The 23,595-nt window shown below is 37.6% G+C and overlaps 2 protein-coding genes across 2 annotated transcripts in view; both read left to right on the plus strand.

Moving 5' to 3' along the window:
• Positions 1–3,661: 3,661 nt before the first annotated feature.
• LOC132095957 (dual specificity mitogen-activated protein kinase kinase 2-like) lies at positions 3,662–11,409 on the plus strand. Its single transcript, XM_059501048.1, has 11 exons — positions 3,662–4,368; positions 4,445–4,655; positions 5,599–5,745; positions 6,003–6,080; positions 6,776–6,827; positions 7,224–7,348; positions 7,446–7,659; positions 10,513–10,565; positions 10,833–10,894; positions 10,992–11,037; positions 11,264–11,409. Exons 1-11 carry the CDS (start codon positions 4,280–4,282, stop codon positions 11,372–11,374), a joined length of 1,188 nt encoding a protein of 395 aa, XP_059357031.1. The 5' UTR covers positions 3,662–4,279; the 3' UTR covers positions 11,375–11,409.
• Positions 11,410–21,554: 10,145 nt separating this feature from the next.
• LOC132095958 (transcription factor E2-alpha-like) overlaps positions 21,555–23,595 on the plus strand; it is a 49,124-nt gene continuing 47,083 nt past the window's right edge. The window contains exon 1 of the mRNA XM_059501051.1: positions 21,555–21,882. The gene's annotated coding sequence lies outside the window, so the exon portion shown is untranslated. The remainder of the gene's footprint in view (positions 21,883–23,595) is intronic.

Genomic DNA, 23,595 nt, shown 5'->3' on the forward strand with positions numbered 1-23,595 from the left:
TCAATGGCTGTTCTTAACAGTCTACAATGCTTCGAAACAAATAGAACTGACATTTTAATAGAAATCATGATCAGGTTGTACAGTTTAAAACAAATGAGAATTATAATTCCACACGTGGGAATTCAAGGGAATGAGGAAGCAGACAAAGTAGCAAAAGAATCATTAAAAATGGAAGAACCAAATATAAACATATCACTCAGTAGATCAGAAGGTAAACAGTTAATTTTAGAAGCGTGCAATAGGAAATGGCAGACAGATTGGGATACATGTCATAAGGACCGGTATTTTTATAGGATTCAAAAAATGGTAAAGAAAAGCAAAATAAGTCTCGATTTAAGTAGAAGAGAACAAATTTTTACACATTTACGAACAGTACATTCTAATTTAAATTACACTTTACACATTATAGGGAAGCACAACACAGGTTTATGTGAGGTTTGTTTGGTAGATGAGACGGTAGAACATGTTTTTAAGGAATGTAAAGGATATGAAGAAGAAAGGAGGATTCTTAAGGAAGATCTTCAAGCAGTAGGTTGCCGGGAATTCAATTTAACTAATATATTAAATGATAGTTCAAATTCAAGGAAACAGATAAATGAAGTCATAAAATTCATCAAGAAGTGTGGGTTATATTATAGGATATAGAAATTAGTTCATTCTTTTCACACTCCATAACAGTAGGTGGCGGTATGCACCTTTGAAATTGGTTCGCAACCCGCCATAAACCCAAAAGAAGAAGAAGAAGAAGACTCTTTGATTGATGACGTATGATCGATGCTGACTCTGAGAGGTTTGTTGTATTCAGACATATTTGTGGGTTTTACTTTAGACATTTTAAACATATTTGCTGATTCTTTGTGATTATGTACACAGATATTTTGGGAGCCACAGTAAGTAGATTCATTGTCGTCTTTATTAAAGAGAGTTTTGCCGCCATTTTTAAATGTTAAACTATTGCTTTCATGTTACGCTTAGAATAGTTTTTCATATACTTGATAGGCTAAATAAGATGGTACATTAAAAATGAGTGGGGGAAAGTCTTCAGTGATGTCATCTCTGTTCAGTTTAAATAGTGTCTGTGCATTTATTTGCAATCAAGTCAACGATATCGCTGTAGATGAAGTGACCCCAAGTAAGCAAGCCAGAGGCGACAGCGGCAAGGAACCGAAACTCCATCGGTGACAGAATGGAGAAAAAAACCTTGGGAGAAACCAGGCTCAGTTGGGGGGCCAGTTCTCCTCTGACCAGACGAAACCAGTAGTTCAATTCCAGGCTGCAGCAAAGTCAGATTGTGCAGAAGAATCATCTGTTTCCTGTGGTCTTGTCCTGGTGCTCCTCTGAGACAAGGTCTTTACAGGGGATCTGTATCTGGGGCTCTAGTTGTCCTGGTCTCCGCTGTCTTTCAGGGATGTAGAGGTCCTTTCTAGGTGCTGATCCAGCATCTGGTCTGGATACGTACTGGATCCGGGTGACTGCAGTGACCCTCTGATCTGGACACAGACTGGATCTGGTGGCCACTGTGACCTCGGAACAAGAGAGAAACAGACTAATATTAGCGTAGATGCCATTCTTCTAATGATGTAGCAAGTACATAGGGTGTTATGGGAAGTGTTTCCGGTTCCGGTTTACCTAATTAATGCAGCCTAAAAATCCTTTAACGGATTTGGATAATAAAAGCATATTAGTATGTTATGTGTATGCCAGGTTAAAGAGATGGGTCTTTAATCTAGATTTAAACTGCAAGAGTGTGTCTGCCTCCCGAACAATGTTAGGTAGGTTATTCCAGAGTTTAGGCGCCAAATAGGAAAAGGATCTGCCGCCCGCAGTTGATTTTGATATTCTAGGTATTATCAAATTGCCTGAGTTTTGAGAACGCAGCGGACGTAGAGGATTATAATGTAAAAGGAGCTCATTCAAATACTGAGGTGCTAAACCATTCAGGGCTTTATAAGTAATAAGCAATATTTCAAAATCTATACGATGCTTGATAGGGAGCCGGTGCAGTGTTGACAGGACCGGGCTAATATGGTCATACTTCCTGGTTCTAGTAAGAACTCTTGCTGCTGCATTTTGGACTAGCTGTAGTTTGTTTACTAAGCGTGCAGAACAACCACCCAATAAAGCATTACAATAATCTAACCTTGAGGTCATAAATGCATGGTTTAACATTTTTTACATTTGACATTGAGTGTGTTTGCCTCATTATTTGTTTCAAAAGGCCATGTTTGAGGACAGTGTGACCTTAAAAGAGCAACCTAGTTTCAATGCAGATGTCAGCTGCAAGCAACTTCAGCTATAATCTCATTCTTTCCCATGTGACTTCTCTCAAAACACTGCATTCAAACTATGTTTACAATAGTTTTCTATAGGATAAAGAAAATATTTCATCAACGTCTGTCTCATGCTTCTTTCATGCTCTGATAAGTTGAAGTGTCTGTAACTTTAATCAACCGCTAACAGACCAGCAATAACCATTAAACATCAGTGAAATGTTCCAAGACCAAAACATATGGTCCAGTCTTGAAATTTTAGGTGGTCCAAACTTTGTATATAATATGATATCTTATATATTTGTTTAAGTTCAATTTAATCTGAAAAAATAGGAAATGTTGCCTAGACAACCAGTTGAATTTTTTTTTTTTTTTTTTAAATCTTTAATTCGATTTCAATTAGCAATTTAGTTTCAGGTAAGGAAGTGTTTTTATGGTTTTAGTTATCAATAATAACGATGTTGAAAATAAGTCTTTATTCCTCTGTGAACACGAGCAAAGATATTTTCCTGGAAACATAAATATAATGTTAGCAATCATGCATGTTCTTGAAAACAGCTTTCTTGTGCTGTTGCTATGATGTTATAATATTAAAAACAAGATCTCATGCAAATACTCTTTTGCCGTTAAATACTGAATTTAGTAAGCATTTCTCATTCATTGTGTTATATATAACAATAAAGTTTCCTTGTTAAATTGTAAGTTCTAAATTTTGTTGAATTTATAAGAAACTTATTCAAAGCTTTTTTTTAAATTACTTTACACGTTCTATGCATTATATTGTATGACTGTACTTTTGTATTGACAAAGCATTTGCAGCTTGTCTGCAATGAGTCTGCAAATAAAAATAAAATAGAAGTAAAGTTGCAATTAAAAATGAAAAAATCAAAACTAATTCAAAATATAAAAAACTCATCGTATTTCAAACATACTAAAATAACATTGCTTTTTAAACAACATATATATATGTATATATATATATATTACCTTTAAAGAAGGTACTGATAACCATAATACACCTGTAAAATAAATAAAATCGAAATATAATAGAAAAACATATATTTGCCAGTATAAAATTACTCAAATTAATATCAGTCCAACATCACTAACCAGACCAGTCACTGTTTTTGGTAGAAATTATTACTATTGATATTAATATTATTTAAAATTTCACGGTATTGCTGCTTTTGCAGTATTTTGAAGTTAATTTTTTTTAAACATGATTCTTACTGTCCAAAAACTTTTAACTGGTAGTGTATTTAAAAAAAAGGTCACAATTAGTGATACAAAAATAACGTGGCAGAATGTTAAAAAATAAAATAGCAACATACACTATTAATAAAATGCCAAATGAACTTTTAGCGAGCGTTCTTCTCTCATCTCGCGAGAGTTGGCGCGGGATCTGCGCTGTGATGTTTTCGGTATCCTGCGGAGCAAGCAGCTGGACCGAAGCTCACCGCGCCCTCCTCACCCTCAGCCTTCTCTACCGGGACATCACGCTCACCGGAACCGCCCTCACCCTCAACGGAGCTCGGGAGCTCATTTACCGTTACATGAGAGATCCAGAGAGCGCTGACAGGCGCTTTAAACCAGCGGACACTCGAACCGATGCTAGCAAGCTAACAGCATCCTGTCGCGCGGACCGAGAAATCAAAACAATGTCTTTATTTATTACTCCTAGTTCATTTATACTGCTTTTATGAAGTGAATGTGCTTCTCGCTCAGACACAGGCGTGGTGTTATGTGTGTTAGTGACAGTAGCACGTGTTGTTTCTAAGTTACAGGTGCTTTTACTCTTAGTTTGTTGTCTATCTCTGTGTATTATAAGAGTCCCCATTAGTAAAGTGAATGCCAGCTCATTCATACTCCTAGAGGTTTAATAAAACAATGAGAAGAGCTGGACAGTATAAAGACTGATCTGGGAACTTAGCAGCTCGATGTCAAGCTGTGAATCAGAGTTATTACACGGTGAAGCTCAGTCTGAGCTCGTCTTAGATTAAACATCAGCCATGGCTCCCAAGAAGAGACCCGAGCCCATAGTTATAACCGGATCTGTGGAAGCACAGACGAGCTCTACATCCATCGACGCAGCTTCAGAGTAAGTATGAAGTCCAGTCTGGGAAGAGAAGATCGTGTGCATGTCCCTTGACCTCTTTTCATTCATTTAATCTCAGAGCGAATCTCGAGGCCCTGCAGAAGAAGCTGGAAGAGCTGGATCTGGACGAGCAGCAGAAGAAGCGTCTGGAAGCTTTCCTCACGCAGAAAGCCAATCTGGGCGAGCTGAAAGATGACGATTTCCAACATATCAGTGAACTGGGCGCTGGGAACGGAGGGGTGGTTAATAAAGTGTGCCACAAACCCTCTGGCCTCGTAATGGCCCGGAAAGTGAGTCTCCAACATTTATCATTTGCCATTTTCATCAGAAACAGTTTGACAGAAGGTTAATTTCATGTCAACTCAACCAGGGCTCCCCGGGTTTAAATTTATGATTTAGCTAAAAAAAAATTGTAAAGAAAGACATGTGTAGGGATGAAAGCCAAAATATTAAATGTCTTGGATTAATATTTACGGAGTAATCCACTGTTTTAGATGGGGGTCAAAATTGCAGTTTTCACCTGAGATTCAGAGTCAGATTACAGAGGGGTAAAAATGACTTCAGAAAGATGGCAGCATCGTAATCTTACTTTTACACAGAGATTGTTAGATCTGTTAGTAAAAGCTGTTGACTTCAGCTATCTTTGTTGCGTTATGTGCCAATGGTGACCATCCAAAAATGAGGAAAGAGCACTTTTCAAGTTTTTTCTCCAAAGTTTGCATGCTTGTAACTCAAGAAGTATTAAAGATATCTTAAAGCCCTTTAAGAAATTGGGTCTGAACAAGCTTTTCTTTAGATATCTTTATTTTTAAGGCTCTATATGGTTCAGTTCCAGAGATATTAGAATCTTAATATGGCTCCAGGAGTAAACCGTGTGACTATATTGGATGAGTTTACCTGTTTGGGCATGACGTTTAATGTCCTGACGATCTCTATAGTCCTATTTTGTCAATTGTTAACAAATGTATATTTCAAGACAAGGAAAAGCTTTAAAAATCATTAGGAGAAACAACTGGTGGATTTTACGTCCTAGAATAAAACGGAAACAAAATATCTTGCGTAGCCCAAAACCAATTAAAAAACCAAAACTGCAAAAAAAAAATGCATCATTCGATCTCCAGTCAGTCATTCTATCATAAATGTTTCCGGTTGATTTTTCACAAGCTGAAGGATGTTATATATTATAGCCATAATGAAAACACCCCACAATGTGATCTGCATGTGTTTGTGTAGTTAATTCATCTGGAGATCAAGCCAGCCATCAGACATCAGATCATCCGGGAGCTGCAGGTCCTGCACGAGTGTAACTCTCCGTACATCGTGGGCTTCTACGGAGCGTTTTACAGCGACGGGGAGATCAGCATCTGTATGGAGAACATGGTGCGTCTAGAGGCTTTTACAGTGACTGTAGTGCTGCAAAACGACTGATCCCATTCAAAACAAACGTTTGTGATTACATACTATATGTGTGTGTACTGTGTATATTATGTATACATTTTTTAGATTTGCATGTAAAAGTGTAAAAATATATGCATACAAATATATTTAAATTCAGAGCACAAATTCCGAGTATTTCACACTTCACACATTACCGTATGTGTTTAATTGTGCTTTTGTGTGTTTCTTCTTCTCGTCAGGACGGAGGCTCTCTGGATCAGGTTCAGAAAGAGGCTCGCAGAATTCCCGAGGAGATCTTGGGGAAAGTCAGCATAGCCGTGAGTGTTTACTCCCATAATGTGTTCAATTACAAAAGCCCTACTTCAGAGAGTTTGAGTTTTTCGATGTGTACTAGTGATGCACTGATACAAAACAGCTTTATGTTTAATGAGTGGATCTCTACATTATTACAGGGAAACACTGTGATTATTGTGCCACTGCACCGGAGCAGCTCTAAATGTAATAAAGTGACAGATAAATGAAAGTGAAATACAGTGAAGAGTGAATAGACACAGTACAGTTTGTTTTAACAAGTGGAATGTAGCATGTAAATGTCTAAAGGAAACATCTATTTACCAAAATAAATTTTGCAAGCTAATATGATATTTTTGGTTTCTCTGCCCAAAACAGGTGTCAAAATGAAAAAAACGTTACGGTATTTTAAAAAGTGGCGTGAAATCTCTTTATGATCTGAAGTTGTCACACTTTTTTATAAGAATAATTAATTCCTCCCAAACCTGAATAAGTTGCTTCTGTAAAAAACAAAACAAAAGGTGACGTTTAGCACAATCTTCATGCTGCGCTTTTTTTTCCCCAAACGATGGAACAAATTACCACTGAAGCTCTTAAATATCATTCTTGCTCTCAGATATAGTTTTGGAACAACATTTATACTTTGTCATTTTTAAGTATACTTTTATTTCTTTCATTTTAAAAAAAATAGATTTTTATTTCTTTTTTTCTCTTCAAACAGGTTTTAAGAGGTCTCGCTTACCTTCGAGAAAAGCACCAGATTATTCACAGAGGTAAAAAATAAAATACTTGAACTTCTCCACTTCATACTGCACTTAATAATCGTGCAGTTATTAATCTGAAATGTGTTGTTACTGTATATTGTTACTGTGACAATAGAAGTCATATCTGGAGATAACGTGATTCCTGTTTTTTCATCCTCCAGTGTAACAGCTCTTAAAATAAGACGTTTGTTGTAGTATTTCTGATATTTAAGACCTTTTTAAGGATCAACAGGGACTTTTCTTGCTCCTAAGTAAAGTTTGTACACATTGATTTGTGGTCAGAAACATGAGTGCAGTGCTCTGTCTGAATTAAAAACAGAGGTACAGAATATTGAAATAATTCTGTCTGTATCTGTCAAACATGAGCACTTGTAGGAAAATAAGGCTGTGTTTTCTTGTTCACAGATGTGAAACCTTCCAATATCCTGGTTAATTCCCGCGGGGAGATCAAACTGTGTGACTTCGGCGTGAGCGGCCAGCTCATCGACTCCATGGCCAACTCTTTTGTAGGAACACGCTCGTACATGTCGGTATGTTTCCACTGGTGTTCATGGAGAGGTTTAGATGTGTTTAAGTGCATGTTTGCATGAATTCATGTGTGTGTGTGTGTGTGTGTGTGTGTGTCAGCCGGAGCGCCTGCAGGGCACTCATTACTCGGTGCAGTCAGACGTGTGGAGTATGGGTCTGTCTCTGGTGGAGCTGGCCATCGGCCGCTATCCCATTCCTCCACCCGATGTGAAGGAGCTGGAGGGCATCTTCGGCAGGGCAGTGATGGATGTTAGGGAGCCAGGGACACACAGTACGTCTGCTCGACCCAGACCCCCCGGCAGAGCCGTCAGCGGTGAGAAAGCTTTGTCTTTATGGAGGACAGCGAGAGTCTTGTGGACTTTTTCTTATTTGGCTGTGATGACACTTAAAGGAGTAGTGAGGAATTTCTGTGCTATTAGCTTCACAAAATTAGACATTACTGCTCAAAGGGTTAAGATTCTTATGTTTTTGACAAAAATGCTCACAGAGGTTGCATTTATTTGATGAAAAATACAGTTAAAACAGTAATACTGTGAAATATTAAAACCGTTTTTCGGTGTGAATGTTAAAGTGTAATTTATTTCTGTGGTATGCAGGTTTATTTTCTAGAGCCCGACCGATATGGATTTTTGGGGCCGATGCCGATATTAACTCGAAAAGAGCCGATTTATAAGCCGATATTTTGATTTTAAAAATAATCTGGATATTAGACCCATTTCCTATAAACTGCACTTACACAACATTCAATAGCAAAATATCTGCCTGTTCTATGTATGTGGGCTGTATAAACCATTTTCCAGAAGGCATTATGTTAAAAAAACGCCTTAGATTACAGTCTCAATGACTAAACAATTGCACATCAAAAGTATATATTTTTTAATGATCAAAAAACAGTCTGGTTTTAAACATTTAACACTTTTACTTTCTTCCAGTTGAAGCTGGTTTTAACAGTCTGTGTGTGTACTGTAAATAAATTATAATACTAAAGTTAAAGTATTTGCAGAAGTAGTCCCACACTTTGCTGCTACAGCATTCACCTTTTTCAGCCATCTGTAGGCAGAAAGAGAGACGGAGAAAGAATAAGCATGTGTATTAATAATATCACCATGTATCATTACTCATGTCATCATTAGAATTATAATAATAATAAACTGGGATCTCCTACATAGGCAAAAATGAGAAATATATATATTTTTTTTATTTGTCAAGCAATAGGTATTACCTACTTATATTTAACAATATTATTTCAACATTTTCCTGTTATGTCTGTAAAGCTGCTTTGAAACAATATGTAAAAAAAAAAAAGCGCTTGTTCAGCTCACATTTATTTACATGTCCCCTCTGGTTTAATCATTTCTGACGCACCTACTGTAGTTACTGTAACTACACTATATTTGCTCTCACAGACACATTCACAACAGACCCGTATATCTTCTCTTCTCTTTGTGCAGTCTGAATCAAAACATCGTCTTGCCTACTATTACCGGAAGATTACGGAATCAATTCGAAGTTTAATGGTTAACGTTAGTGTCATGAACACACCGCTGTCAATTTTGAGAAGAACCACCTTCAGACAAGTTAATAGCAAGCATTTAAGGGGCCTGCTAAAAAGGAAGCTATTAGCGTTAGAGTAACGTAACCAGCCTGAATTCACCAAATTGTTCTCTGGACCTGAGGGTAGCCTCTTCTTCCTTGCTTCTCTCTTAATTCTCATCAGCAGGACTAGCGCTATCGCTCGCTTCTTACAACGGGACAGATACATGTTTGCTGCTGACCGAAAGGAGGAGGAACAGACTATGAAAGAGCTCCCGCTAAACGTTTTTAAAACTCCGCCTATGCCATAGCGCAGCGCAAATCGCGTTGTATCTGAAGGGCAACGCTGAGCCCAGCGGCAAGCGCCGTGCATACCGCGTACTGTGTGAAAGGCCCAATTACGCGGTCATTATGTGGGAAACACACCGCAATAGAATAAGAATAAGTTAAACGCTAATGTTATAGTTTGACCTCCTATTAACGTTCGCGCTCTTCCACTGATAAACATGGTATTAGCTTTGTGGCTAATCTAATATAGCAATGCATTAGCGGCTGTAAGTGATGTTACAGAATATTTAGAAGTGATAATGATAGGACCGTTAGCTAGAACTACCACACAGTTTTTATATACAGGGTATGAACTAAATCTACAATCATTTCACATGACGAACGACAGACTCACCGTCAAAACAGTTGATCGCTTTCTTCTGTAGTGGACTTCTGGCGCTGTTGTTAACTCTGGAGCTGCAGAGCTCCCTCTGGTGGGCACACTATGCAACACTCATAACATGAGTGAAGCATGAGACTCTGTTTCTCATGTTTCATCGGCCGTTATAAATGCCGATGCCGATTTAAATGCAATTAGCTTATATCGGCCGATAATATCAGCCGGCCGATATATCGGTCGGGCTCTATTATTTTCAGCATCTTCAGTGTCACATGATCTTCAGAAATCAGAATAATGATTCAAGAAACATTTCTGATTATTATCAATGTTGAAAACAGTCGTGCTGCTCAATATTTTTGTGGAAACCGTGATGCATTTTATTTTTCAGGATTCACAGATGAATAGAAAGTTCAAAAGAACAACATTTATTTGAAACAGAAATCTTATGTAACATTATCAGTGTCTTTACTCTCGCTTTTGAGCAATTTTTGAACTCTTTCTGTGATTCATAAGTTTTTTTTTATTTAGTGTTATACACCCCAAAATTTTAAATATATCAGTATATCACAGTTTCCACAAAAATACACTGTTTTCAACATTGATAATAATCAGAAATGTTTCTTGAATCATTATTCTGATTTCTGAAGATCATGTGACACTGAAGACTGGAGGAATGATGCTGAAAATACAGCGGAGCATCACAGAAATAAATTAAACTTTAACAGAGAACCACACAGAAAACAGATGTTTGAAATAGTAATAATATTTCACATTATTAGTATATTTTTGACTTCATTCCAAACTTGTTACTGATAGTGTAAATTCAAAGCAGTGATTATGACACGTATAATATCATGTTGAATGCCAGCAGGGGTCAGTATAAAGACACAGATCACTGTAGAATCGCATAAACATGAAGTTCCTCATTTCTCTCTGTGTGACTCTGAGTGTCCTGTTCTCTTTCAGGTCCAGGGCCAGTCATGGCTATATTTGAGCTGCTGGATTATATAGTCAATGAGGTGAGAGTCTTTCAAACACAAGCTTCAGTTTCAGTTTGAAAGCCTGAAGCTGATGTCTGTGTGTCTAAAATAACCGTATTTATTACTTCTGAAAACATGAATGTCCAGAGTAATCAGGCAGTCATCATACTGTAGATTCAATATTAAGAAAAAATGCACATAGTGTGTAGAGCACTAGTTTCCAGTGCAGGGCTCTTTAAGTCACTGGTGCCGTTATTATTGATGTAGAAGTGTAAATGAAGACTTTATGTGTGTGTTATCCATCAGCCGCCTCCTAAACTCCCTCACGGCGTCTTCACTCCTGATTTCCAGGACTTTGTGACCAAATGGTGAGAGTTGTTCCTCAGCAGGTGAAGTGCAGAACATCTTTGGTTCGTCTTCTCAGACACAATCTCAGCGGTTTTTCTTTGTGTGTTTGTCTTGTAGTCTGATTAAAAACCCTGCGGACCGAGCGGACCTGAAGATGCTGGTGGTGAGAGCACAGTCCTTATGTTTATAATATCAAATCACAATTTACCCTGTTTACTTTTGATAAATGTGTTTGATCATGCAGTATCCATTATTATTATTATTATTACAGAAGTTAATAACAACCAACCATATCATATATCCTACTTTCTGGACCGTTGGTGGAGTCAAACGCAGTCGTGACGTGTGTGTGTGTGTGTGTGTGTGTGTGTGATATCTCTCGTTTCCAGAATCACACGTTTATTAAGCGCTCCGAGGTGGAGGAGGTGGACTTCGCAGGATGGTTGTGTAAAACGATGGGGCTCAATCAGCCCAGCACACCCACTCAAACATCTGAATGACACACACACACACACACACACACCTGACCGTCACATGACTTCAGAATACAAGCGTTTCCAGCTATCTGATGGAACACTGCAGAGCTACTTTGACTTCTATATTCAAGGATGAATCTCATGGATCCAGTCGAGAACACGAACGTTTCACGCACAAACCTGCGAAGTAAGAGATGCATGTAATTTTTAAGATCTTTGTCTTGCCAAAAAAGTGCATTTGCCCCCCAGAAACTCAATGAAATATTAAATCATGAAGCAAAGTCCTGTACACTTTAAAAAATAAAGCTGTTTCAAAAGCTTCTTCACAAGCGATGCCATAGAAGAAGCGTTTTTGGTTCCACAAAGAAGCATCTCTATCTTACCTTTTTAGAATCTGAAGAACCCTCTTTCACCACAAAGATGCTTTTGTGAAACAGAAAGGTTCTTCAGATGTTAAAGGTTCTTTATAGAACCATTTAGACAAAGAAGGTTCTTCTGTGACATCGTGAAGCACCTTTATTTATAAGAGTGTATTTGTAGTACTTACAGTAGTAATTTGTACTGTAGTACGCAAAAAATACAGGTACTGTTATGTACTTCACTAATAAAAATAATTGCAAAGATGAAATTAGTAAAAGGAAGCTTTGGTTAATTGTCTTGAAAATGTCACAGTGCAAAAGCGATCTTAAAGTCTGGTCTTATTTCGTATATTTTTCGTTTGGTTTTGTCCTTGTGTCGTATGACCGGAGCATGTTTTGGACACACACACACATGTTCTCGACTGATTCTTCATCATGTGTAACACAGAATGATTTCTGTTTGTTCATTCTTGCGTTTCTCACACAGTTGCTGCTTTAAAGACTCAATAAAGTGATTGTAGAGGGGATGAACTGATTCTGGCTTGTGCGGGTTGTTGTTTTTAAAATGGAAAAGTTGCGACTTAATATCACATCTATGCTGTTTCAGTTTTACAAACACGTTTGGCATCCAAAATAAAGACTGACATTTAATAATCAGTGACTTAAAAGCTAATCTTCACTGTTCAATGTACATATAATGTGCTCTGTTTAGTGATAAATATTGATTTATATATGTATATATTTTCAAATATATAATTTTTTATGTCATATGATTTGTCATTCGGTCATTATTGATTTATAATGATGCTAGGGTGTTTGCTGCTCTCTAGATACCACTTCAATGTAAGTAGGACTTTTCACCTGATTTACCTGAAAGAGCAGTATTAATACTGATTCTTGAATGAGGAAGTTTAATAATAGTTTGCATTAATGTCCCACAGAGAAGGTCTAGTGATTTCCTGATCCAGATCACACCGGTTCATCTTCAAAACCAGTTTATGGTAAGAGTTTCTCAGTGTGATGATTTAGTCATGTTGCCCAAGTTTGCACTCGTGTTCTGATGTGAGGGATGTGACGCCTGTGTCAGCCAGCAGGGGGCAGTACACTCACTTTTTCTTTTTTTTTAAATTGAGAAAAACTTGAGGCAACCAGCTTCAGCAGATTTTTGAGGTTTATCAACTTTTTGGTGCAAAAACTGAAACCAAGAAGTTAAGAGCCCTTGAAACATTAGTCAAGCATCAATAATGACTGAATTTTTTGACTTGTAATTTTTTTTGTGCTTGTATCAGTCTTTATTCATTGTCACAAATGCATGAGGAGTTTTGGGGTCATTTGTCCATTTTCATGCTTACAATTCTTTATGTAACTTATTTTTACAAAATTCATACTGTTATAAGAATGTTTTCTTTAAGAAGGAAACCTATAGTGGGTCAAATTTGTAACAATGTAGCATTTCATCAATGGATGCTCTGCAGTGAATGGGTGCCGTCAGAATGAGAGCTGATAAAAACATCACAATAATCCACAGCACTCCAGTCCATCAGTGAACATCTGGAGAAGACAAAAGATGAAACAAATCCAGCATTAAGATGATTTTAACTCAAACACATAGAGTCTATAATCCATAATAACACTTCCTCCAGTGAAAAAGTGTTCTGGTCTGAATCAGGAGAGAAATCTGCACAGATCAAGCAGCGTTTAAACAGCTCTAAACTAATATGTGTCTGGATTTTGATGTACTTTATCACTGGAGGGAGTGTTATTATGGATTATAGACTCTATGTGTTTGAGTTAAAATCATCTTAATGCTGGATTTGTTACATCTTGTGTCTTCTCCAGATGTTCACTGATGGACTGGAGTGCTGTGGATCATTGTGATGTTTTTATCAGCTGTTTGAGACACTGATGCAATGCTACATTTCTCCAAATCTGATGAAGAAACAAACCCATCCTAATCTTGGATGAGGACATTTTCAGTAGATGTTAATTTGAGGTTGAACTATTCCTTAAATCACTATAAGATCTAGTGGTGTCTTGTAAACTAAAAGTAAAAACCAAGACAAGAAATACTGAGCAGTGCATGACTCGTGAACTCATAATAACATGCGGTTTACTCTCACTATTACTAGCATCTGTGGCAAATCTGTGGCTGAAAGCGTGAAGGTTTAGTCCTGGTCAGTGATGTTTTACTGGTGACCCGTGTATGAGGTCATGGTGTGTTTTCACACTGATTCTGGGTATTTACCCCACAGTCGTCAGGACGGGGGACTTTAAAGCCTCTCTTACTGCCGCAGTCATACCACAAGCTCTGCAGTCATTAATATGCAAAAATGCAAATGAGTGGGTAATTAAGAGCAGGAGTTCCACAGAGGCTCTTTGATTGCTAATGAATTCTAATCTGGCAGAACAGGGGATGGGCTGATGAAAACAGAAAGAGGAGAGACACATGCACTCGTTATTCAACCCTCGCTCAGAAATTTGGTTTTGTACAACCCAAATCATTTAAACTAAACTTGATTTTCTTGAAATAATGCATGCAAACAATAATGACATTTCCAATCATGGTTCAGCATGCAAATATTATGATTTTGCATGCCTTTAAGATTAGTTTAATGTGTGACATTGTTTTAAAATTTTAATCTAAAATCCAAACCAAGTCTAAATTTATTTCTGAATTTGAAATTGTGACTTTTGTAAAGATATAAACTTGCAGTTCTAAAAAAAAAAATCATGTTTTGTGTGTGTGTGTGTGTGTCTGGAAGAAACTAAAAAAACAACCCTAAATGTAAAAAATGCCCACTTAGAATTGCAAGAATGAAAGTCAGAACTGTGATATAAAAAGTTGCAATTACTTCTTATATATTTTTTTATTTTTATGAGGTGGAAACAGAATTGCATAATGCATTTAAAAAAAAATCTATTACAATAGAAAAGTCCGAATTGCGAGATATAACTACAGTTCAAAAAATGTCTGAATAAATTTTAGATAAGATATACTGTAAACTCATAATTTTGAGATAAAAAGGTATTTACATTTTTTATTAGGTGGGAAATGTGAATTCAGAATTCAGACCAAAAACTAAATATGAGATAGTTTTTTTATCCCGTGTCAGACACAGCTTTCCTTTGAATCCGGTTCAGACCTTCAGCATTATTTATTTAGTTGCTTAGATGCATTACTCAATAAATAATGATAAATGGCATTCCCCTGAGGCCTTATTTGTGTTTGCGTGTTTGTTTTCTGCTGCGTCTGACCCTCACTCAGCGAGTGGGTTTGGGGGTTTTGGCAAAGCCTGAAACTGCAGCATATGTGTTGCAAAACCCAAACGATGTTAAATTACCATTTTGGCAAGCCATGACTTCACATATGCAGAGAGAGACGGAGATGTTGTTTAGAGCTCCCCTGACGACTGCATCTCATCTGTCTTTCTCTCGGTCTGTCTGTCTCATACATTCTTTCACTTGCATTAAGAACTAATGTAAGCAATGCACAATATTTGATGCAAGTGTTGTTGCATTGAATCAATGGCAGGTAAACATCTGTAAGAAAACCTGATCACATGACATTGTCACTATGACATTATGAACAAAAGATGTCAGTGCATAGAGTGTTTGCTAAGTCTTCTGAGTGTTTTTTTTAACATGTTGTAATGTGGTTTTTAGGGTCTTAGTAGTGGTTATTTACTGGGCCGTGTCAAGCTCATCATGGTTTCATTAATGTTTTCGCCTACAGTTTTGGGGCAGATGCCAGTAAGAGAGGCAGATCTCACTCCTGACCGTAAAGAGGCTGTTATGATCGATTTGAGTCATGCTTTATGAGCGTCACTGATGACAGAATATGGGAGGATTACTGTAGTGCCTAATCATTTAAAAAAACCAAAACAGGGTTCATACGTTTTATTAAGTGCACAGTATGTGTAGTTTTTGAGCAGTATTTGATCTAGGAGACACTACAGGCAAAGGCAGCGGTTTTTCATGCACTGCTCAATTTTGAGATTTTGGTCTGTTTTGCTTGAAAACATCCAAAATACACTTTTAAATGTTTATTTCACTGCACTTCGTCTTTTTGCATCTGTAGATTTTAATTTCAGTACATTTCTGAAGCATCTGTGAAATCTGTCAACTTGTATCTGTAAACTTTCTGTGCAGTTCTCTTTGATGCATCAGAGCAAATTTCTGTGCAACATTTGCATATTGTTTAGTTTTCTTGTGCTCTTTTGCATGAAGCTCTTTGCTGCAGTCGGTAGGTAACTGGTGGCTCTTTAATAGAGCTGATGAAGCTCTCTGCTCTGACACACACTTCCTCTCCTCATCAGCGCCGCTGCAACCGCAGCGCTGCACAGTAGCTGTGTGTCGAGCTGCAGGAGTGTGTGCTCAGGAAGTGTGTGTCGTGTACTGTAACCTGAGCGTGGGTGTTCAGACACACCGGGTCTCCCCAAAAACGATATCAAGGGAACCCCGGCGTACAGGACAAACACTGAAAACACAGCCTGAGGACGCCAACATCTGCTCAGAGGAAGAGCGATCAATCTCTGCTTCTCGTTCTGTGTGTAATCCTGATAGATGTGACTGGGAGATGCTGCACTAGACGAGAATGACTCTTCAAAATCATGAGTGTTGTTTGAGGAGAGGAGTTCTGCTGTTTTACAAAGCAGAAAACTCGAAAAAAAACCTCATCTGGAGACCAGAAGATCTCAGAGATGCAATGGTGCAGGACCTGTTAAAAAAAAGAAAAAAAACCCTCTTGCAAACACCACAGCTGACAGGAAACATTCTGGCAAAGTTCTCTCAAAGTTATGAACAAAGGTTTTTCCAGAACATTCGTTCAAAGCGAGATTTAATTTTATTTATGCACTGTGCATGGAACATCTTTTAATAAAATGCTTTAATCCTGACAGGAAACGTTCTCGCAATGTTTTCTCAAAAGTTTTCTAATATTGTTAATAGAATGTTGATTCAAAGTTATCTGGTCTTTCATTTTTTTTTAAATGTTACGTTATGCATTGTGCATGGACTTTTTTTTAAAACGCTTTAGTTTGATGTTGAGCTAACATTTTTTAAATGTTCCAGTAATGTTAATAGAATGTTCTCAAAGCATTGGCACAAAAACGTTATTAATGCATTGTTGATGGAATTTATTTTCTGACACGTCAGTTGTAAGCTCGTCTAACGTTTGCTACAATTTTTTTTTTTTTTTTTCGGAATGTTCAGAAAACTTTAAAATGTAACATTCCCATAATCTTAGCAGAGTGATACAATGGAATGTTCCCTTAACATCTATATAGATTTATTTAATTTTTTTTAACTGGAAATTTTGAACTTTTAGAGAACATTCAGAAAACACATTTTTATAACTTAAAGTGAACATTAGCACAACGTTCTTCGAATGTGTTTCTGTAAGCTGGGCACCCAGGAGTTTTGTTCAGTTTCGTCAGGGAATGCAGAAACCTTTTCATTTGTACCCTAAAACTCCCTCCCAACCTGCGGGACGAAGATGCATGCGCTGTCTTGAGAAATATCTGCAAGTGTCAGAGGAAGTAGTATGTGTGTGAACTAGAGCTAGAAAAAGCCCCTTTGAACTAGTTTGCACGGTGGTCTCGCTGCATGTTTGTGTGTGTGTGTGTGTGTGTGTGTACGCTGCTGTCCCTCTCAACGCTGCTTGGTTTTCTTGAGAATTATAAACCACAAGCCCAGACACACGGCTGCCAGCATATCATCAAAGATGAGATTCGCTAGAAGCAGGTGCAGAATCATCCCACAACATTAACACTGTGAGCTCTGATACAACACACACCTCACCACACCTGAGCAATCACAATCCACTCCGTTTACTTCACATTTATACTCAGGAACAAGCCAGCTTATAAAAGGGTTCTGAGTGTCGTTTCATAAATAATGCACTGAAATAAGTGGAATGCATTGATGATGTGTGTGAAGCTGCAGCGCTGGGCTCTCTCCGCAGTCGAGGGTTTGATCTGGGTCACATGAACGCTGATTTCCTGTTTGCAGTAAGTCTGTGTGAGGGTTTCAGGGTGGAAAGCCCTCTTCTGTGATATGACTCTGCAGTCTCAGGTGCACAGATACCTGTTAGTCAGCCTTCCTTTCAACTGATGGACTGGAGTGCTGTGGATTATTGTGATGTTTTTATCAGCTCTCATTCTGACGGCACCCATTCACTGCAGAGCATCCACTGATGAGACACTGATGCATTTCTCCAAATCTGATGAAGAAACAAACTCATCTACATCTTGGATTTTGTACTCAGAGAGAAATTTGATTTGTGACATGCAGGTTTATTAAGGTCCTTCTCAATGACGTTCTTCTGCCAAGTGTTTATTATCTGAAGGATTGTGGAATTCCATTTTAATTGGAATACATATTTTTGCAATTATCAGTCCATTCATGTCGTGCACAGCTGCCCCGGTCCGTCTCCAGATATCACAGGACCATCTCATTGTGTGTGTCCTGTGTGTTTTGACCCTTATCCATTGTATTGCTCAGCGTATCTCATCTCTTGTATGCGTTGCTTGTGCGAGGTGCTGGTTGCTATGGTTTCGATGGTATTGGCGGATGCTTTCAGTTAGCTATTCCTGCTCGATGCTCTCCAAATCCTGATGAATGCACTTGATGCCAGACGCAGCTGGCCCTGCATTCAGTCCTGAGCATTCACAGGCCCATCGACTCAACAGAGCAGCTAGTCAAGCGCCTGCGAGTATAAACATCAGCACTCATCACAGACCACAAGATGAGCTTGTGCGGGCAGGGATGTCATTTGAGAAGCGTGCTAGCTTTGGACAGCACATCAATTGAAATGTGAAACGTAACATCTAACTGTTCTAAACTATTAGACTTCAGTGAATAATAAATATGCATAGCAGCTCTCTGGAAATGTTGCATGGCAAACAGCACTAGCTTTTTTTTCTTCTTTTTTTAGAAAACATAAAAAATGTAGTGTTTAGACATGGTCAAATTCTACGAATACATTTTAAAATAAAATAATTGATGGTTTAATTATAGAATTATACCATTTTTTTTTTATCTGGTTTGAGTTTAAAAGGGATCATTTAGTTTAAAATAATACATTAATATTGTTTAATTGTAGAAATAAAATATACATTTAATACATAAAAATATATTTAAAAAAAACTATGAATTTTCATATATATATATATATATATATATATATATATATATGCATATGCATGTCAAATGTACAAATAAAAGCTTATTTTTATTTCAAATAATTCATAATTGGTTTATCATAGTAAAATTCTATAAATAAAATTATTAAATAAAATTATTGAAATAAGAAAATTATATGTATTTTTTATGTTGAGTGAAATGTGATATGGGGATCTGTGAATTGACATGCATGTGGCAAACGCACAAATAAATTTTTCTGCTTCGTATTAGATTTACATTTTTGTCTTTCTTGGTCTGTTTTAATTTGGTTTGAGTTTAAAATGCTTAATTTAGTTTGAAATAATAGAGTGATCTGTTTACCATGGTATAATTCTATAAATAAAAATAGTCAAATGCATTAAATTATTGTGCTCATTTTGAAAAAGATTCATTTTATTAGAGTGAGTGACCAAATGACTGAAACAAAGTATTGTGGACTGTCTGGTCTCTGTGAAGACAACATGATGAAAGCGTTAGTAAACCCCCCACGCAGGGTTCAGCTCTCACACACAGCTCTATTCATGCTGGGGTTAAACTGATCGACATGCCTCTCTGAGCGTCTGTGTTTGTGTTCCAGTGACATGATGCTGCTGTCTCGTCTGCTCCTTCCACAAATACAGCACTAAACCTTCACAATCACAGGAGACCAAAGCCGGAGAGAGAGAGATCTATCAAGTGTCTACCTCAGTGTTTAAAACTAGGAGGATGAGGAATGCAGAATGTAATCTTCACCGGTTTGCAACATTATCTGCCATTTAGCTGCAACATGAAGCATTCACAACCCATTTTGCTTCTGTAATGTGACGTATGAATGAATCAGGAACTTGATTTTTATCCTTTTGATTGGATTCTGAAATGTGTCTAAATAGTTATATAACTCTCAATTCTGGCCTAGACTGATGTCAGCTGGAAAGCACTTCTTATTACTCTACAGAAATATTCCCAGCAAACAAAAACATGAAGTTATGAAAACCTTTTTCTGAATGTTCTCTGCGTGTTTTTTCTTTGTTATGCAAACGTTAAGGAAAATGTTTTTTGAATGTTACTACTTCAGAATGTTTCGCGAACATTCTAAAGTAACATTTAAAAAAAAACATTAGATGAACGTCCAACTAAAATGTTTCAGAAAAACAGAAATGGCGTATGAATAACGTTTTTGTGCTAACGTTTTGAGAGCATTATTAAGACCAGAGAATTTTGAAGGAACGTTTATGAAAGAATGTGTGTTCATAACTTTGAGAGAGAGTTTTGCATCTGACGACGGATGATAGCTTAATTTTCTGTTATTGCGATTTCTTGAAAACAATAAAATACATGAAAACAGATGTTACACTTTGATGAAAGATTATGAAGAAGAAACATTTTTGATTTGCACTCTGATGTTTCGTTTACAGTCAGACCCATGAAGCGAGAACGTAAACAGCATGGATTTTGATTTCGTGTGTGACTTTAATGTCAGTGTTTACCTGGACTCATTTTCATTTGTAAATGCCAGTTTCACTGTCAGCACCTGAGGACAGATATATTACACATATGAATCATCAGGTTGGTGTTTGCTCATATTAATCTCTCCCCTGGTGTGGTTTCTGCACCACAGTGACCTCAAAAAAACACCAGTTAAAGTGCAGAGGTGGAGCTTCTGTTTTCCCACCACAACACCAAATGTCGGCGCTTCCTCTTCTTTCCTGCCCCCTAAAAGTCCTGTTCACACCTCCAGCCACAAGCCTTTTGCTTCGCTTCAGTTCTGATTATGGCCCATTCAGTTTCAGATTATCCAAGGTGTCAGCTCTCCATCTAAAATGGATTTAGGAAGTGCTAACACTGCCTTTACACCAGCGTGCTGTTTTAACAAACACAAGGTGAAAAAAGAAACAGGTTTATTGCTTTTGAAAGCATATCAAAATGTCATGCATTATCTCAAGTAAGAGTATTTTTCACCAAACCAGGGGATGTGGGATCAAAAGGCATATAAATAGATATTAATTCAAATTGTGCATTTAATTTTAGTTTTCTGTATCATTTATCTTAACAAAAATTTCCAGTTTCTCAATAAAGTAAGGTGGTTATATATATATATATATGTGTGTATATATATATGTGTATATATATATATATGTGTGTGTGTGTGTGTGTATATATTTTTTACGTGCCTGACTGTTATCATTGTGTAACATTTTAATTGGATCCGAAGATTTTTTTTAACGAATCTGAATATGTACAATCACAATTCTACCGCTTTTTTTGCGTAAAACAAAAAAATACAGTCTTCCATGGCTTCCTGTTGCCATTCTGTAAAACCTGGGTAGGGTGTGCAGGGAAAAGAGGTTTGGCTTTAGTGTTACAAGTGTTTTCATTGGCCACCGAATATGTCAATCAAACGTTCCTTGAACCCTTATTGGTCGGCTCGGTGGGTCTATCGCTCCATTTCGCACTGTTTCAGTCCATCTGTCTTTAACTGTGCTTCGTCGCATTCCGCGCGTTAGTATAGTTCGGTGCAATTTACAGCAGAATCCTACTCATATTACGATAAAGTTGGGTATAGTGCTTCCCGTATCATTTCGCAGTTTATTCGTGTTAAGTGTATGGTAAATATCAGAGTAATTGCGTCATAAACGCAGTCCTAATTTTCTGGGCGTTTGAAATCGGACACCGCTATAACCTCAGCGCGGAGGGATACACTGTCGGAGCTGACAATGTGGACGGTGCTAAAATGTCTCCTCGGAAGATGAGATGTTACATTTGTAGCGCTCGGAAGAATTAGAATATAACTCTATGCAGAGTTACATTTGAGCGCGGTTACATTGTAACAACTCTCGACGCGGATTGTTCGTGTTTCCCGGGAGACTGGACGCGTTTCGCACCGTGAATTAGCGGGACCAGAGACGCGGAGGGGTTGGGGGGGGGATTTTGTCCCCCAACTTTTCTGTTTTTCCTCTCGGGCTGAAGCGCGTTTCTCTCCCGCTGGATGCCGCGCGCGTGACGCGAGGAACGGTGAGTATTTACCGCGTTTATCCGATTTTACACGCGAAAACGTGCACGTTTTTTTTTACTTTGACGCATCTGTTGTGATTAATGAACTTTTGTTAAACGGCAAATGTGTGTGAAGTGTTTTGTCTGTGAGCTTCGGTGTGTGTGTGTGTGTGTGTGAGCGGGGTTCGAGTCCAGAGGAAACGGCTTCTTTGTTCAATAATTGGCAACAATGTCAAGTTTAAAACCCCTGTATAGCTCGTTTTTACCAGAGGGACTGTGTTTATAACTTTATAGAACATCTGCTGCCTCTTTCGCTTGTATATTTGCTGCAATTCGTGTTTTTAAAGTTTATGATGGTTATAACAGATAAAAGTTTGTACTTGGGTTAAATGAATCATCTGCGAAGTACATTTGAAGCAATTTTCATCCGTTTTGTTTGGAGTTTCCTGCTATTTTCAGTTCTTCTAATGCCACGGTCTGCTTATTTGACTTTTCTTGGGAAGTAACTTTTCCCTTTTCCACTTTTGGGAATGTCTCGCCCATCTTTTCCTCTCTGGAAAACTAGTGGAGGTGTTTGGGCACTTGTATTGTCTCTATTCTCCCATCTGGAGTGTTTCTTGTTGTTGTTCTTGTGTAGTTTTCAAACTTAGTGTCGAGGGCCGTGTGTTTCTTTGTGTTGGAGATGTTGGGGGTGGGGGGGTCTTGTTCACTATCTAGGGTGAACGTGGCCTAAAGTCTTCATGTGTCTCGGCCTGTTGCTGATCATGCTTGTGTTGAGTCCTGTGGGTTATTTTCCTCGATCTATAATGCTGCACTTGCACGTGTTGTAGAAAGTTAATGCCAAGAAGTACTATGATAGCACATGGAGCTTGTGTGTGTGTGTGTGTGTATGCTGAGTGTTCATCATGTTGTGTTTACATTGTGTTCTTAAAGATATTGCATGCATTGTCATGCTACAAGTAAACAAATCAATAGAAATGTCCAAAATGACTCCAAAGGATGGTCATACTCAAAAACATTACTTTATCCACTGTTGAAATTTATAACCTATATTTCCATGGTAATTACACTGCATCTTCAAAAATGGTGTAGCACTTTGGGATTGTATGCCCAATGGTGTCTGTCCTTAAAACCATGGTATTTCCATTGCAGATGCTACAGTTCAAGCATGACTTAAAATCAGCTATTTTTTTTAAAGGAATTAATATTTTTTCATCAAGGATGCATTAAAATTGATCAAAAGTGACAGTAAAGTCATTTATAATGTTACAAAATAGTCATCATCTAATAAATGCTGTTCTTTTGAACTTTCTATACAACTACGAATCCTGAACAATAACATTTATCACGGTAATTACAAAAAAACTAATTGATCAGCACAACTATGTTCAACATTGATAATAATCAGAAATGTTTCTTGATCATTATTCTGATTTCTGAAGATCATGTGACACTGAAGACTGGAATGATGCTGAAAATACAGCGGTGCATCACAGAAATACATTGGATTTGAACATATATTAAAACAATTATTTGAAATTGTTACATTTCTGAACAAATAAATGGAGCCTCAGTGAAGCTGCATTTAAAAACACAACAGTATAATCATAATTAATGCTCAAAACCATGGTATTTCCATGCTACATGCCCCAAGCACTTGTGGATATTCTTTTGTCAGTGTAAACTGCATCCCAAAAGTGAAAGTAAAGCCAGTATTGTGCTGGCTTCATTGCA

Source organism: Carassius carassius, chromosome 20 (assembly GCF_963082965.1).
Source record: "Carassius carassius chromosome 20, fCarCar2.1, whole genome shotgun sequence".
NCBI lineage: Eukaryota > Metazoa > Chordata > Actinopteri > Cypriniformes > Cyprinidae > Carassius > Carassius carassius.